This window comes from Zea mays, chromosome 6 (genome assembly GCF_902167145.1).
Source record: "Zea mays cultivar B73 chromosome 6, Zm-B73-REFERENCE-NAM-5.0, whole genome shotgun sequence".
In the NCBI taxonomy this organism is placed as follows: domain Eukaryota; kingdom Viridiplantae; phylum Streptophyta; class Magnoliopsida; order Poales; family Poaceae; genus Zea; species Zea mays.
Genome location: NC_050101.1, coordinates 176009686 through 176027423, shown reverse-complemented (window position 1 = coordinate 176027423; position 17738 = coordinate 176009686). Strand labels below are relative to the sequence as shown.

Below are 17738 nucleotides of genomic sequence, written 5' to 3'. Positions count from 1 at the left end.
AACGTATAATCCCGATAAGGGAGAGTCGGCGGAGGGAGAGGGAGATGGACGATCCATATAATATTGTTCTTTAGATTTGAATGAGTAAGTGAGAGATGTTATCTAACAAATTGAACCGTTAGTTTTGATGGTGCGTTAAGTTTGATTACAATTTGTCTGATGAATTTAGTAGAGGTTATGGTTGTGGGGTGATTTTGTTGGATGGATTTGCAAAGTTTAAAGTGATGGATTATATAGTGCTATAAATTATTTATTTAACAATATCTCTTTTATGATTATAAAGTGACTATTATTAGATATTATGTTTAGTTATGAATCTAAATGTGACATGATCGCATTATAGTAGTTAAATACTGTTAGCCAAAGACCGTAAAAAATGAATCTTGATACGTGTGCTTGCCTTATAAACTGGATACCTGCTAAGTACTCGTCAAGCTTCAGCTAATCAGCCAAACCCTGTAGATCATCCACACTATGTTGCTGCTCCCTAATAGTGTAATTAGAATCATGCATTAATCTTAGCCTGCATTACACAAGCAACACATATGGGAGCAAATGGTAAGAAAACTAGGTTCAAAGCAGTGGCAGACCTAGAAATTGAAGACAACCTAGGCAAGATTATCAAGTGCTAATAACGATAGCTAATTTTATATAAAAGACATGTATATTTAAACTTGAGTTACACTTGCAACCGGATAAGGCAGCCCAGCCAGTGGCCTGCACTGCCTAGGTGCTGAGTACGGCCCTGGTTCAAAGATCATTGACTAGGTGATAGTACTAGTTTAGCCGTTGTCTATTGGTCTCTTTATGTCATTAATGAGCAGCAAGGAAAAACTAGATGTTTGGGATGGACAAAATGTAATGTTAACTTTTAAGAGAAATGATTCTAGTGGCATGCTTGTTTGGTGACAAATGAATTGAAGGTAATTAAGGAAGAAATGAGTTCATTTCCTTCTCAATTCCTTTGTCAGCATTTGAGAGTTTGAGGCGGGAACTGTGCGGTTTGATGGATCAGATTTCCTTCTCTAAGGACTACTTTGGAAACTCCACTTTTTAACGGATTTTCATTTTCCCAAACTAGTCCTAAAGAGGACCATCTTCTGTGGATTTCCACATCGTCAGGTAAGTATGATGTGCAGTCTCTTTATGCCATGATTAATCATAGAAAGTTGTCCCGAGATCTGTAAGTTCAATATACGCCCCCCCCCCAAGAGTTCAAATTTTCTGTGGCCTTTGTCCAATAATAGACCCTTGACTAGAGATAACTTTGCTGAACGGCAGGGCTGTGAGTGATTGCACTTGTGTTTTTCTGCATCGAAAAAGATTTAATATCACGCTTTTTTATTGTTTATAAAAAAAGGACTCTTACTTTGCGGACAAAGTTCAGAGTCAACAAGGGAGTGTATACCGGGGAGCTTATATTTCTGTTAGATAGAACATAGTTCTTCATAGAAAATATAACTTTTGAGTTTCTCTGTAGCTTATGTGCTTCGAGAGGCTTCATAAGGTCGACCCTGGTAAAAAAAGAAAAGGGATCCATAAGAACTCAACTTAAATCCAACACAATGAAGGTTCTCGAAGAAGTGTTGTCATGCACCACAAGGTCACTAGCTTCCCTTTCAAAGAAAACAAAAATAAAAGGTCACTAGCTCACGTTCTGCAATTCTGTAGTCACGGAGCTCTGCACAGGCTTTCCAGGGAAGGGAACACTAAACGAACGAACGGCAACGCCCAAGGGCATCGGATCATAATGATAGATGTCTTCTGCCAGATATTACTCAGATACTAAAAAAATATGTTGCCATCCAAAACACATCAGAACAAACAAGTCCTGCTAAATTGTTAAACGACCAATCACAACGGCAAGATACAGCACCGAAGAATAAAATACCGGTACACACAACATCAGGACATCATGGTGTCATGATCACAAACACTTCAATAGTTCAATTGCTGATTTGCTGAACTGGAACAGGACTCGGCCAGACAGATATAAGCATGAGGATTGGCAAGAACTTGATCACGGAACAGTTACTGGACATATATCATCACAAGACAGGATGTCAAAAAGCTATGCTTTCCTAAGAACATGGAAGCCAAGTATAATAGGCATGCTCAGCAATAATTCCTCAGAACCACAAAAAATGTTCAGCATTATACAACGGAGCAGTTCAACTCCCTAAGCAAAGATATATGCTAAGACTGTGCAAGCTGGAAATTAGAAATATGAACAAGTCTCCAATGCGTGGTTGGATTCGATGGGCCAACTACATGTCAGAAATATGGGTGGATATATAGTCAGTTGTATTACAAATTCAGTTGAATTCGATCAGTCCAGGTTCAATCCAAGGACTCCCTTACACATTGTTTTAAGTATTCAGAGATTCAGAGCATGAGGAACTAAAACTTGGCGGCGTGCTATAAGCATCGCAGCATCCAGAACTCATGGTCTTTTATTGCTAATCTTACAAGGCTACTAGGAGACATGTTTAACCACATCCTTCAAGATTCATCAATTCTTTCATATATAGACCATATGTGCCAAAAAATGCCTGAAGCCATGGAACACACGACGCTACCAACATGTTCAGTTTGGATTGCGTACTCTTGGCAGGATGAAGCTGAACTCACATTTTACGATAGCCAGGAAGTGAAGCATTTGCAGCTCTGCTAGCCCATCAAACAACCAGATAAGAATCAAACTACACAAGGATAGATGTTACTCACGGAAAATGCTCAATTTTGCCACAAGGTTGAGCATTAAGAAGACTAGTGACCTTAACTGTAGAAGTTGATTCTTACTCGCCAATCACACTATGTAATGCATAGAAGTTGATCACAAATATGAGAAGTTAAGAATGCTAACAAATAAACATCCTTAAAAGTTAAACCTTCTATGCACATCAGTGCATAGATAAGATCGGTAGTAAACTCCCGGCTTCTAAAAAAAAAATCCTTATAACCACTTAACTCTTATCTGCACAAAACAAACAATAAAGCATGAACCTTTGCCTATGATATTAATAGTGGTATGCTGATACTGCAACCCTACACAAAAAAGCAAGACGACTTGATCTGATCATCTCATTTTATTAGAGTTGTTTACTAACCCACACAATGCACCGACTCATCAAGAAACAACCATGGAGTTTCTATTACATATCCTCACTAGTCACCATGACTAGAAGCTCATAACTTCTGAGCTGAATAAACACAACATCGGGGAGTAAACTGCTGGCAAAAGTTCACCACCTGACCTCACTGACGCGGGCTTCTTCGGAGTATGAATACATCGGATTCCTCGTAGGCGTACTCAGGGTCGAGGTGCTCCCGTGCCACCTTCTCGATGACCGGGAAGACAGCCGGAACGGTCTCCCAGAACACCTGGTGCGCCTCGGGCGACCGGATCTGGTAGCCGAGCAGCACCACGCCGCGCTCGGCGTCGGCGAGCGCATCCATGGCCGCGATGAGGTGCGGCACGGACTCCTGCACGTAGACCACGTCTGCGGCGACGACGAGATCGAAGCGGCGCGGGGTGGCTAGCGTCGCGAGATGCGCGGGGCAGTTCCAGTGGAGCTGGGCGAGGCGGGGCGCGCGCGCGAGGTGAACTCGGTTGCGCCGCAGGTTGCGGCGGAGCGCCGGGAGCACGGCGGCGATGTCGGTGAGGACGAGATCGGTGAGGCCGAGGCGGGAGAGGCCAAGTCCTGCCGGTCCGCACCCGGACCCGAGCTCCACGGCCCGGGTTCCCGGGAAGCGGAGCACGTCGGCAAAGGGGAGGGCCGGGTCGCGGATGCAGCGCTCGACGAACTTGACGAGGACCAGGGACGAGGGCCACACAGAGGTGCCCACCTCGAAGGAGTCGTTGTCCTGTTCGAAAGTCAACACCGCGCCGCTGACCGGAAGCTCCACCACCGGAGACGCCGTGAACCGCATCTCCGCCGGCGGCCCGTGAAGACACTGAAGCGAAGCTAAGGGTTTTGGACGGATGCGATTCCGTGAGCGGCGGTGGAGGAGACAGTGAAGAGAATCTTAGGCGTGAGACCCTTGTCAAATTTTATATTCATCAAGCAAAGTAAGTACCTTAGGGAAACAAATGTAATAGTAATAAGTAAAACATTACAGGGCAGAACTGCAAAAAACAGAAGCAACAGCGCACCGCCAAGACCTCTCCCTCTCCGTCTCGTCTCTCCCCGCACGGTCGCCCCTCTTCCGGTTCTCCCTGATGGATCCCAAGGCAGCGGCGAAATCGAAGCGCTCGCACACCGTGCGCGGCCGCCGCGTCCACCAGACCCCCGCCGCCGCGGCAGCGCACAGGCAGAAGCGTGCCACAGCCGCCGCCGCCGCCGCCGCCACCTCGTCCGGCCCCCGCAGCCGCAACCTCCCCTCGAACTGGGACCGCTACGATGCCGAGGGCGAGGCGGAGGACTCCGCGGCCGCGGGGGAATGGACAGGCGAGGTGGCTCCGCGCAGCAAGGGTGCCGACTTCGGATTCCTGCTAGAGCAGGCCCGAGCGCAGCCCTCCGGGGCCCGAGACCTCATCGCGCCGTGTGTCCCCTCCCAGGACTTGCCATTTGGTGAGTGAGTGCCGCCGTCTTTTGTTTCGGCTGCTACTTTCCTTCTGCTCTGCCACTATTAGTACATTGAGTAAGTTCATCGTCATTTTCGCTTAGGCAGAAGTTGTGGTGCTATCATCCATATAAATTTGCAATTTTGCATTAGATACTGGTGCCTAGGGAAATTCTAGTCATACTGATTCTGAAAAAATTTTAGTACTCCAAACACCCTAGGATATTCTATTTAGTTATTTGGTGTTGTCCTCATACGGGCATTTGAGTTCGGCTCAAATCTCCTAGACTGGATGAATTGGTATATTGTTGATAATTCCTAGCGAGCTGAATTAGCTCATTGTAACTGCATATGCCTTTGTTGAATAGCCCCACAAATGATATGCATAATCTGTAATATTCATGATAGACGTGTTTGGTATGTGTTAATTGAGGACTGTCCTTTACTTCAGTTGCCGCTTTTAAGACCATTGTCCATTGATTTGTGGTTTTCTAGATTTTATGCAGGCTTCTACCTCTATGCTCGAAGTTAAAGGTGAAGGAATCTTGTCCTGGTGTGCTGATGATAACTTTATATTAGAGGACGACCTAGCACCAGATTTTGAGGTAAATTGTTTTGTGTTGTGCAACACAGACCTATCATAAGGTTCAGCCTTATCTTGAATGTTATCATATATAATGTACTAGTAGATGATAGATTGTTGGGGAAAAAAATGAATTGATCATGGTGTACCACACTTTGTGCTTAATGCTGTAGATTTTGTGGAATTTGTTTGGGTTAACTAGACAATGGTAGCCTATCTGAATATCAGTGGGAATAGGATATGTGAAGCAACTAAGACTTCTATTTGGTTAGTGTGGGCTTATTACTCTGCATGTAGAAATTCTTCACTTCTATAGCTTCTTCTGGTTGTGGCTTACAACGCATATCCACGTGACAACAGTTCTTCTCCCCAACTTTCAGGTGCCTTTTCTCTCCATGGATCTGAATGCATTGGCCAATCACCTTTCAAAGATTAGGCTTTCTCGGAGACTTTTTATTGAAGATGATCTATTTCCTGAGGCTATGGTATGTTCTTATACCTGTTCTGTTACATCTGTCAGATTCCTGAACATTGAAATGAACACTATTATTGTCTTTTTTTTCTAGTAAAGCCATATTCATAACCACTCATCCACATTTACTTGGATCCTTATTGAAAATGTTATGAATGCCTGAACGAGGGATCTCGCTGCTTCTATTGCTAATTTGCATCGGATTTCTGTCTCAATAAATCCTTAAACCCGTCAGTACATTCTTCACTATTCAGTAGTGAAGGGTGCTTTGGCTCTGGCTCTTATGTAGCTACAGATGCATTTCTTGCCATTTTGGCCCACTCCCATTCTTCCAGCAACACTAGCCAATAGGGCAGTCCCTGCACACTCAGAAGCAAAGCTTATTCTAACTTCTGATTGGCATCTTTTTGTTGTTATATCACAACAGTATTGCAGTATCTGGCCATTTCTTTTTTTATTAAACCTTTGTGTTTAGCTTGTTTTGTGCATGGTAAATACCATGGTTTTAAAGGTGGCGCCTAACCATCCAGGTATTCAAAAATCCAGCAGCCATTGTAGTTGCTCCTCCCTCTAACTCTGCTCGTGGCCTGCAGCCCTGCACAGAACTTGTTCTGTTCAGGTGCGGTGCGATATATCTGGAAGGAACCAGCAGCAGTCTATCTGAGAGGGCGCAGCTCAATGAGGAGCAGAGAAGCGGTTGGAAGGGCTGGAGGTTTTTTCCTTGAACAATGCAGGGTAGCTGTGTTGTCATTGCATTATGTTATTAGAATAAAAAAGGAGTACAATGGGCTGGGGGAAAGAAACCAAAAGGCCACAAACAACCAAACATCAAAGACCCCAGCGCCTAAGTTGCTAGAGTCTGCGACCAATAGAGAAAAACTCCAAGCTTAGATACTCCTGCCATGCACTAGACTACTAGAGGCTACACTCATCCTTAATGGTTGTAGCAAGTAGCAACCCGTGGACATTTGGCAGAGATGTCAGGACTTAAGGAGGCCCACAGAGGGGCTGCGGTAGCAGCAGCCATGGGCCCTAAGGGGGATTAGATAAGGATAGTTAGAGATAAGATTAGAAGATTAGTTGAGATTATTTAGGAGATTAGTTGAGATTATCTAGGAAGGTTATCAGTTAGTAGTTTGTTGAGAGTTTTTAGGAGATAAGGATCTCTAGCTAGATAGGGGTAGCCAACCGACCTATTTATGTAATCAATGGATGAGAAATAAAGCAAGCAAGAATTAGAAGGGAAAAAACCCTCATCTTGCTCGGCCGTGGGCAGAGGCCCCCGACCGACGTTCCTGCCATCGATACCCCTCTCCAATCTCTCGCCGATCTAGCGACCATAACATCTGGTATCAGCTAGCTTGGGTTTCGATCTGATCCCATGGCTTCTGCTGCCAATTTCGCGGCGTCATCCTGCCAATCGGCGTCCCCATCTCCATGGACAACGCCGCATGTCACCTTCGTCACGCCGTCCTGGCAACCGACGTCCCCATCTCCATGGGCTGCGCCGCATGCCACCTTCGTCACGCCATCCTGGCAACCGGCGTCCCTATCTCCATGGGCAGCATCGCCTGCCAATTTTGTCACCACATCCTGGACGCCGGCGTGCCCATCCCCAGGGACAACGCCAAATTTCATCACATCATCTTCGTTGACGGCGTCTCCGTCCCCATGGGCGACGCCACTAGGGGCAGCCACGACTCAGCAATCACCAGCTCCATCGATGGGAGATTTGTGGACCAACATAAGGGCTGATCTCACAAAGATGCAAGGGCTGCTGCAAATCAAGGCAGCAGTGCAACATGAGCAACACCAGCTAGCGTTGTCCGCACGGCTCCGGACGTCGGCGGCTGCGGGCATACAAGCTGCTGCTCGTGGCTTCCTTGCACGACAGAAAGTGCGGGAGATGCGCCGGCAGATGCTCAAGGCAGCCTTGGTGACGGTTGACCTCGGCACACGTCGGCGCGACCTCACCTTGTCGGACGGCTATCAGCAGTGGCACCAGGCCGCTATCTCGAAGTGCGAGCATGATACGTGTCCCGCGGGCGACGAACTTCAACTCTACGGCAGCGGCGGTAGGGAAGACACTCACCTCGTCATCAACAAGGGCACACTATTTAGCGCCACCACATTCCGCTACCGGCCGTCACGAGGGCGCCTCCGCTGGTTATTGTTGCGACCTATTCCAGGTGCCCATCCATGTGCTCCCCTTTCGTGCAGATGGCGTCCATGGGATCCAGGTGGCTGCACACGTGCGTGTTCGCCTTATCTTATGGGGTAAAAAAATCAGATTCGGAATAATAAGATAAGCCGAGATGTAAAAGGCTTGTCTTCTAGGTGTTTGGTTTTGGGTCAAGTAGACTCGGTCTTTGAGCACCCGTTATGCGGCAGCTCGAGGGCGAGCTGCTTGTCCAGGAGGGGTGTAGTGTCAGGACCTAAGGAGGCCCACAGAGGGGCTGCGGTAGCAGCAGCCATGGGTCCTAAGGGGGATTAGATAAGGATAGTTAGAGATAAGATTAGAAGATTAGTTGAGATTATTTAGGAGATTAGTTGAGATTATCTAGGAAGGTTATCAGTTAGTAGTTTGTTGAGAGTTTTTAGGAGATAAGGATCTCTAGCTAGATAGGGGCAGCCAACCGACCTATTTATGTAATCAATGGATGAGAAATAAAGCAAGCAAGAATTAAAAGGGAAAAAACCCTCATCTTGCTTGGCCGTGGGCAGAGGCCCCCGGCCGACGTTCCTGCCATCGATACCCCTCTCCAATCCCTCGCCGATGTAGCGACCATAACAAGAGAACCTTCGAACACACAAGAATTCCATTGCTTCTTAACCTCAGTGGTGCAACTGCACAAGGAGAGAGGTAAAAGGGGAAGTGAGAGGTGGCGCAGACTGAATCGGGATGAGAGTTTGGGGAAACCATATGCAAGTCAGGGGTAGGGCGAGCTCTTTACTGTCTCCTCATCCCTTCATTTTTATCTTTGTCTTCATCCTCTATGCTGCTGCCTTTGTTGTTTCTCATATTGTTACGGTCTCACCTTAGCTCCTAGGTGTTACCTAGGCGATTAGAATGTGCCTTGAGAACCATTTTATGTACAATTTCTAGGCAGGTAAAACTATGCTTCTGCTGGCTATTGGTATCTAATTAGCTGCTTTGCCCTCCCTTGGTTGCCCTTTTATTAAGTTTCTAGTTGCAGTTTACAGGCTTAGTTTTATGTTTGCTGATAGTAACATGATATTTATTTTATTTGGTTAACATGCTTAGCATACTCAAAGCTTCTTTCATATCTACTCAGCTTACTTCGTATCTCTTGATCTGTGTTATGATTTCTAGGCTGATGCATCAGAAGACAATGAAATAGCGATTGAACTTGACACCTCTGTGGAAATTGACGCTAAAGGCAGTTCAGTTGGACATAACTTGAACTTTGAACCCAGAAAAGATACAAGTCATCATGAGTCTGCCAGCAACATCTGTGCTGATGATCAGATAAAAACAGAACGTCAGCCGCAATGTTTTGCACGAGAAAATACAGCATCTACAAAGGTTAGTACTCATTCAGTGAATTCAGATAGTGAAGACAAGAGCTACAAGCAAGTCATGGATACTGATCCTGGTACAAGCCATAGCAAAGGGTTGATGTTTGAGGTGGGCGCTGCAGAAGAAGAACTTGACATGCTCCTCGATTCATTTGGCGGAACTCACCTTTCCAGCTCCAACTTGGACGAACCATTTGAGCCCGTTTCAACTTTGCAAGAGATCAGTCGGTCCAATGAGAAGGTTGGACCTAGCTTGTCTTCCGGACCACCTTTGCTTGCACCTCTCGACGATGCTCTAGATGACTTGCTTTCAGAGACTTCTCATACTGCTGCACAGAACGAAGGCTTTGCTACGCAATGTATAACTTCTCAACCGACGGCTGATTCTGGCCAGAACACCGACTTCAGATACACTAAGAAAATTGATGTGACACCATCAATTCATGATTCGGTGGATGATTTGCTCGAAGACACTTCACCATGCTTAAATGAGCCGAAACAAACTACAACTGCACAAGCATCGAACAGCACCCCGCTTGATAGCGTACCCATCCGTTCTGGTCCATCAAATGCATCTGCATCGGAAGATTTTGATTCATGGTTTGATTCTCTATAGGACAGAAGAAGGTCGGTGCCGTGAGGAAGTAATGGCTGGCTTCAGGGCATCTTCTCGGACATGCATAGTACCTTTGGCCTTTATGTACTCCATTACTGAATTAAACTTCGTAACAGTACGGCGAACTTGATTTCAGTGTTAGCATCTTTGTATGGAGAGCAGCCACTAGATAACAATATATTTTTCCTTGAGAGATGACAAAAGCTCTTTATTTTAAGAGATGACAAGAGGTTGTTGCGGGCGGGCGCCGGACTGCCACTCCTCGTCCTTCACGGTGCCGTACTTCTTCCTTCGGTAAGCTCTCGACTCGACGCACTCGCTCGTGGCAAATGTTCTTTGCAGCAACAGTCCTGATTGCTGACACCTGGCAGCCTCGCAGTTCCCAACTCTTTGTTAAAAGTAACTTTTTTCTTGCCTTCTGCTACATCTGTTCTCCGATTCAGATGTTGAGCCAGCTTTAAGGCCTCCTACGACGAGATCTTCGATGGAGAACGCGGGAATACCACGGTCCCACCGAACGCCTTTTGAACTAACAAATCGGACAGAAAAAAAAAGCCCATGCTTATGATCAAGTCTGCTGTAAGGAGAAAGAAACAAGACGACGTCATGGGAGGACTGGAAGCGCCCAACTTTCACGCATGTGCAAGTGCAACGAACACCTCATGATTCTTGCTAGCGGCTCTGCTCTATGATTAGATCCAGATGTTTAGTCTGTGTGCTGCTGCTTCGTGGGTAGGTAGCCACTGGTTTGGAGCCGAAGGCCACCTCGACGCGTCACTCGTGCTCATTAGTCATTAGTGCTCATGCTTTTGTTAGTGTGTTCGTTTGTTTTGGAAAGGGTAAAGAAAACGCAATGTTTGGTACTGCTACAAAGATTCGATCAGAGTGACTCAATGCCATCTATTTAGCGTTTCCGGTGTGCTTGATTTCGTAGCTAAGCTCGTTGTTTTCCACTCGCACGCAGGATTCAGAGGCATGAGTGCATATATATACCCGTGTGATTGGTTGTTCGCACTCTCACCCTGCACCATCACGTGCGTTAACTATATCTGAATACCTGTTTGGTTGCATATATATAGAAGATGTGGATTATATAGACGATACAAAACAAATCATTTTAAGGCCATTTATAGGTGGCACGTATGCAGGAACATGGACGAATTTAGGTAGGTTTGTTGTGATTAGCCGACCCTAGTAAAATTTAAAAATCCTTTAACAAAGCAATGTTAAAGTTTAAGAAATTTGTATCATATAGCAAAGTTAGCAATACCGATCCTGACTATATTCTCGTCTACATTTGTCACTGCGTAGGGAAACGGCCGTATCCAACTATCCATCACCATCAGGCCAGCTGTGCGCTTGCAGCGAGCCAATTAAGCGGATATTGATGCGCTATCCACGTCAGAAAAAAAAAAAAAAACCTCGTGTTAGTATTTGTCGTGATGTAATATTGTACTAGTAGTAGTATCAAGAGGCTGGGAACGAAGTGGCTCTTGCATCAACCCAAGGGTTACGTGGACCAAAAACTAGTTACAACGCCTGGGGAAAAATAGAGATAATTTATCTAGTAAAGTTTGTAGTTTATTTTAGGTCTCTAAAATGTATCTTTTTAATTTGACACTAGATGTAAATTTGGTTCTCTACATTAGATTACCGTTAGTTCTGATGTTAACTTTGCTAAAAGTGCAACGTTGGCATCATGACTGTGCTGCACTTTGAGAAATGCTTTGCCTCCGCGTGTCTCTCTAGAAAAAAGAAAAACAATACCTATCTGATCGTGGCCAACAGTTGCTGACAACAACGCAGGGTGAACAAAAAGTCGTCGTCCACCGACCACCACCATCACGATTCATGAATCCATCCATGGTGCGTCGCGTTGGAAATATAAACAACCGGCGGCCATGGAGGCGGTGGTTTATAGTTATAGGGATGTATGGTTTCTAAAGACTAATGTTACTAGAATAATGAAAATGAAACTCTCCAGATATGATTTTCCTAAGTCGTTTTCTCGATTTTGTCGGGCCACGTGTATCTCGGGTTGTTAGGATTTGCTTAATTGCTTGCTCTGCCGTCCGTGATTCGTGCTGACCTCACTGCGGGGATCCTGACATCTTAACTCTCTTTATAATTTCGACGACGAGTGTTTTCTGCTAGCTCGGAGCAAAGTCCACATCACGTCGATCTCTGCGATCGTGTCCGGGCCAGTATTTTCTCGACTTTTCTTTCCCCAGCAGGCAGCAGCTATACAGCTCATCCTTTCCGGATCATTTCTTCCAGCGCGGTTGTTGATCTCGTGCAAGTTTTGTCCCAGGTGCTTCGTCGGCAAATGATGTCTGGACTAGGAAATTCAAAACGAAATCCATTTGTGATCACGCTGAGCTGGCACGTACGTCGCGGTACGTAATGATGATCACTCATTCACACGCGCGTCATTGTCCACCACTTGTGTGTTTTTTTTTGAACAAAAAAAAAGTAAGGCTCTATTCATTTACACATGAATATACCAAAAATTATTCCAGCTAATAAAAATTTATATAAATTAGAGAAATAATTGAGATAGAAATTGTTCCAGAGCTCCCTTCCGTAATAACCGAACGGCCACTACGGAAGTTTGTATGGAGGAAGATCGATCACACAATCCAGCCGGCTGCCGACGGCCTGTACCGTTCGTGCACTGTACCGACTGCTACTGTACGGCTGTCTATGGCACACGTCCAGAACAAACAGAAGCTGGAGTCGGTATTTCGTATTCACAGGATGGAAAATACAAGTAACAAATAATATTAAAGTACTATAATTCACTCTCTTTTCCCTAGTAGTACAAGTACAAGAATTGAAGTCCTATGTGCATGTCTATCTCTAGTCAATGAGTAAATAAAAACGAGTTGACAACACCACCATCGTTTAATTCAAAGCAAAGCAGCTGACGACGGAGAGGCAATCAGAGGGCGGCTAGCTTGGTGGCTGCTCGTGTCAGAGCCACAGCGCGCCGGCGTCCTTGAGTATGGGGACGAGGTCGCCGGAGATGTGCGCGGCCATGAGCCGGTCGAGGCCCCCGAGCAGCCTGCCCCCGACGAACACCGCCGGGAGGGCGGCGACCCCGGCGGCCGCGAGGTCCGCCTCGGCGCCGGCCACCTCGTGCACGGCGGGGTTCACCCCGAGCCCCTGCAGCAGCCGCTTCACCACGTGGCTGAGGCAGCACCCGCGCACGCCCACCACGAGCACGGGGCACTCCGCCACCGCGCGCCGCACCTCCTCCTCCTCCACCCTCGCCGCCGCCTCCGCTGGCGTCGACGCCTGCTGCTGCGAAGCCGCCAGCAACCCCTCCTCCTCCGCCACGTCAGGACCGATCGTCGGGGCCGGCCGCGGCCACGGCTGGCCGGCGCTGTACGGGATGGCCTGGTACATTATTCCTACCTGCCCTCTCTTTCCGTGGGGCGCGCGCGAGCGAGCTGCACGGCGTCCGTTTTCCTGGCTCGGTTGGGAGCTAGCTAGCTGCGACTTGTGTGCGTCGTCGTGTGATGATGGATGGGCATGGGCAGGGCGGGCTGGCAGATCCTGATATATAAAAGGGTGGTGAGGTCAGCGGGGGACGGGGATGGCGTAATCTGGTGGTGGCGGAGGGGACGACGGTGACCGCGTTTGTTCGCGCGAGCCGCGGTGGCGTGGCGGGGCGTCAGCCGCGGTTGAGGTGCTTCGGTGGGCCCGTCACGCCCCAGGTCACTGGTCGTGAGTCGTGACGGCCAGTCCGTGACGGCAGCACGTGGGGCGGGGGAAGTGATGGGGGCGTGGGAGGTGACGCGGTTGGTGACGATACTGCGGCCACGCTGCGGGGCCCTCGTGACGGCAGCTGCTGCCCTGCTGGCTTGGACGAGTTGGTTGGAATGGAAATATCGTCAGGATATGCTGCTATACACTGCTCTGACTCCGCCGCTGTAAGACGTTTTAAATTTGATATTGAGCCATTCGAAAATTCTGAATTTTAAATTTCGAAATATAAAAAAAAACTAAACAAAAAATTAGTACTGTATAGCATGTAAACTTCTAAGCTATGTCAAACGTAGAAAACGAGCATATATATCTGCGCTCGCCATTTGAAATGGAGCGAGCAGTACAACAATGAGGGCTAGTTTAGAAATTTAAATACCCTTCGGAATTGGAGCGGATTAATGAAGAAATTTACATACCTTTCAGATTAGCGTGAAATCTGGTCGAGGCCGAGGCCAATATGACAGGGTGACGACCGGCGAGAGAGAGCGGCGTCGGAGCCACCAGAATTTTTCCTCGCAAATGATGGCGTCCGCGTCGGCCGTCGGCAGGTCACAGAGCGGCGCCCGCGTTTCCCTCCGAGGTGGTCGCCGGCCGGCCGCGCGCGATTTCCTGGCTGAACATTTCCAGGCTCTCCACTGCTGACCGAGCGCTCTCGGCGCGGCCGGTCACGTGTTAGATACGTATATTCCATATAATCATCCATCAAATGGCGCGAAGTCAATTGGTAGAATAGTATATTTAGGGCTAGTTTGGGAATACTATTTTCCCAAGAGATTTTCATTTTTAAAAGGGAAATTAGTTCATTTTCCGTTTGAAAACTAGAAGCTTTCTTGGGAAAATGGTGTCCAAACTAGCCCTTAGTTAAACATTAATTGGCTGTTCATTAAAGAAAAAGTAAAAAAACGAGACCAGTGCTTTCTTTTATCCTAGGATGGATGGGGTATGTGCTGAAGTCGGTTTTTTGAGCTGGCGAGCTATCTGTGGGCGCTACTCCCCATCCAGGTCTGGAACAGGACGAAAACGGACAAGATCAACTCAAACACGAGCAGTCTACTACGAGATCGCTGACGCTGTGTGCATGGCAAGCGTATCAAGCATACGTGCCGCGATCACGCGTGACGTGTCGCATGGGTTGGATGTGTTGGCCTGTATTCTCTCGTCCGGATAAACTGTCGCGTATTGTAATCTGGTTCGGACACTCGAGGGAGATCGAGCTGCTTGCCGCGTGAAATATGCTGCGTGTCTTGTGCAAAATTCCGTACTTTGGAGAATTGTATACTAGCTTTAGGTTAGCTTCAACAATTCTTTTCGAAATTAAACCTTGTGTACGGCTGTAGCTACACCATGTTATGAGACTGCTCGCTGGATCCTCTCGGTTCAGTCTTTATATTTACCAATCTGACTATAATCTTCCGATACCACCTAAATCAGTCTGTTCGCTGCCCCATTTCTGCCGCCGACCCATTCCCGATGTAACGCCACCCGACTTTGCCACTTCCTAGCGCCTCCGTCCCTTGTCCTATTTTTCTCGTGACGTCGATCCACTCGATAAGCTAGATCTCGCTCGTCGCAACGATATGACTTATCCCCTGCGATCGGTGGACTTGGCGAACTAGAAAATCATGGCTCTTACGTGGACTTTTTGGTCTCTCTAAATTTTCGTCCTCTGGTGTAGGCTGTAGGCTGTCGTAGCTAATCGACCGGCAAATTTTCGTACCGCCATATATATGCGGTAGCAGGTTCGGCGGCGGCTTCTAGAGACAACGGGTTTCACGCTAGCGCAGTTCATCCCAGCATTCAAAATATACTTTCTCCCTTCTAGAAAAAGAAGAGCAACAATTCAACAAATCATTCGTCTCTGCGTTTGCTCGAGAACCACTGAACCTGCGTGGCGGACGACCAAACACGCCGTTCGGAAACTTGGGCACACACACATTTAGGAGGTGTGTGTCCGTTTCTAGACACTAATTTTTAGCCATTCTATTTTATTTAATTTTAATCTCTAAATTAATAAAGCTAAACTATATTTTAATTTTCATATTTATCAATTTACAAACTAAAACATAAGGAAATAGAGTGACTAAATATTAGTATTTGGAAACTAAAAACTCCATTACCACACGAGTCACGTCACCTAGACATGCAAGTGTAGGGCTACGTGCATGGACGGCGCACAGTCACCACGTCACCATCCGGGGGGAGGAGCACTGGATGTCTCAACCACCTATCAGATGGACGTGATGACGGAGACACGAGTCGTACGTGCGATGAAGATAGCGATTTCCATTACACTAACTAATACTGCTGGTGGTATTGTACTAAATGGTAAATGATGTTTATTTATATTACATCATCCTGTTCCAACATAGTATTCATTTTACCTATTGGTTTTTATACGTACACTTAAATACATATAATGAGATCTAGACATATAAATAAAACACATGTATCCAGTATTCTATAAATCAAAATGAATTACCTAAAACAAATTTTGACTTTGGACAGGCAGTACACGGTAATGGATTAGTCTACATGTTCATAAAGAGCCTCTACATTAGGACTAGTTTGAAACTTAAATCCGTTGGGGTTTAGGGGGGAAATGTTTACTTCCCCTTAATAATATCCTTCAATTATAGAAAGTTATGGATTTATAAACTAGTCCTAATAAACTTTTTACGGACTTATGTGAGATATCTGCCTTTTTTAAAAGTATCATCGAAGTATAGGCTCGTAGCCCCTTTGCACGCATAATCAGAAAATAAAGTTCGTTCTAGGTATTACACTGGAACAAAGTAGGAGTATACTTTATAAGATAGATAATTTTGGTTTTCAACACCCACCAACAGACGAAATATATTGTAGCTCCGTTTACAGCGAAAATCACTCTCAAGTAACAGACAACAAAAAGCTAACATGCTCTGTGGTGGAAGCGAATATTATCTGTTTTGTACTTACAGTGCTCCCGACGTGCTCCTGTTCCTTACTCTCCAACCCCTTAAAAATCATTCTCGGCTATTTATCGAATGTTTTACGCCAATTAGATTTAATTCTACTAGATGATTACTTAAAATCACTCTGACGAAGAATTGAAATCATTGAGCTGAGCTGTCTCAAACAGACTCATACTCACTTACGCGGCCGTGACGACTATAGTGGCTAGGAGCCTAGGATGCTGTCGACGCTTCGACGGGGAGCTGCCAACGAGTAGGACGTCAGAGTGAGTCCGAGTCACGTCCTTGCAATGGCCGCTCGTGATCGCGTCATGCTTTGGTATGTGTTGGGTGACGCGGTGGCTGTCTGCAAGCGAGAAAAACGTCTGATCGATCCGCTGCGGGCGCGACCGCGCAAATGCGGCACGGCACGGCACGGCGCAGCGACGACGCGCTCGACCGCGTGCGCGCTCGTCCGCCACACGCGCGGCGGCGAGAGTCGAGACCGAGGCACCGGCCGTACGCGTGCCGGATTCGGAGCGCGTCCGCCAAACCTGTCTCGTCAGGTCGGCGGCGGCACGATTTTTACGTTTGCGTGTGCCGTGGATCGGTGGATGATGACCCGGTCACGCCACTCACGTCACACGTCTCTCATCTCTTCTGTTTGCTCGTCTTCTCTTTGCAATGAAAATGAAGAAACAAAACCAAAAAAACGGGATCCCTGCTTCTGCACATTCTCCCAGCAACATTAAAAATTATATAGTCTGATTTGCTGACATTGCTGCACGGGGTCAACCAACCAGCTGGAAATCCGGAAAAGCATGAGGTAGTTGTACTGCAACAACCGATCAAAAAGTACTGATATGCATGTTTTCTGATTAAGTACTGCTGAAACAAGTGTCAGTATGGATTGTTGCACAAACTCCATTTCACTAAAATCTAAAGTTTCAGCAACAGTTTTTATGTTGCTTCCGGCCGTGGCCTCTTTCGAGTAGAGTCTATGGAGCTGTATTTGTTCAGCTGAAAAAAAAAATGTAAACCAGATCTTCAATATATAGGGAGGGGCGGTTCCAAAGAGGCCTTAAAAATCCGTCTTGCATTTTCAAAGTGTACTTCGCACTTGCTACCAGCATTTTAGTTAGTGGGCCTTATGACCGTGATCCATTAAGGAAATGGGCCAAGAAAAATAGAAACGAAATTTGTAATAGCAGTAGGCCGAAAACTGGTTTGATCTCAGTTGGGTTTGGTTCGGATGGGAGC

General features: G+C 46.7%; 3 protein-coding genes across 3 annotated transcripts; 1 reads left to right on the top strand and 2 right to left on the bottom strand.

The window, feature by feature from the left end:
- Window positions 1-3069: 3069 nt before the first annotated feature.
- LOC103630732 (protein N-lysine methyltransferase METTL21A) lies at window positions 3070-3987 on the bottom strand. Its single transcript, NM_001319722.1, has one exon. It carries the CDS (start codon window positions 3931-3933, stop codon window positions 3259-3261), a length of 675 nt encoding a protein of 224 aa, NP_001306651.1. The 5' UTR covers window positions 3934-3987; the 3' UTR covers window positions 3070-3258.
- A 222-nt stretch (window positions 3988-4209) lies between these two features.
- LOC103630731 (uncharacterized) lies at window positions 4210-10715 on the top strand. Its single transcript, NM_001352674.1, has 5 exons — window positions 4210-4574; window positions 5062-5171; window positions 5530-5634; window positions 8956-10071; window positions 10221-10715. Exons 1-4 carry the CDS (start codon window positions 4223-4225, stop codon window positions 9775-9777), a joined length of 1389 nt encoding a protein of 462 aa, NP_001339603.1. The 5' UTR covers window positions 4210-4222; the 3' UTR covers window positions 9778-10071; window positions 10221-10715.
- A 1779-nt stretch (window positions 10716-12494) lies between these two features.
- LOC103630730 (monothiol glutaredoxin-S9) lies at window positions 12495-14467 on the bottom strand. Its single transcript, XM_020539653.3, has one exon. It carries the CDS (start codon window positions 13183-13185, stop codon window positions 12751-12753), a length of 435 nt encoding a protein of 144 aa, XP_020395242.1. The 5' UTR covers window positions 13186-14467; the 3' UTR covers window positions 12495-12750.
- Window positions 14468-17738: the final 3271 nt, after the last annotated feature.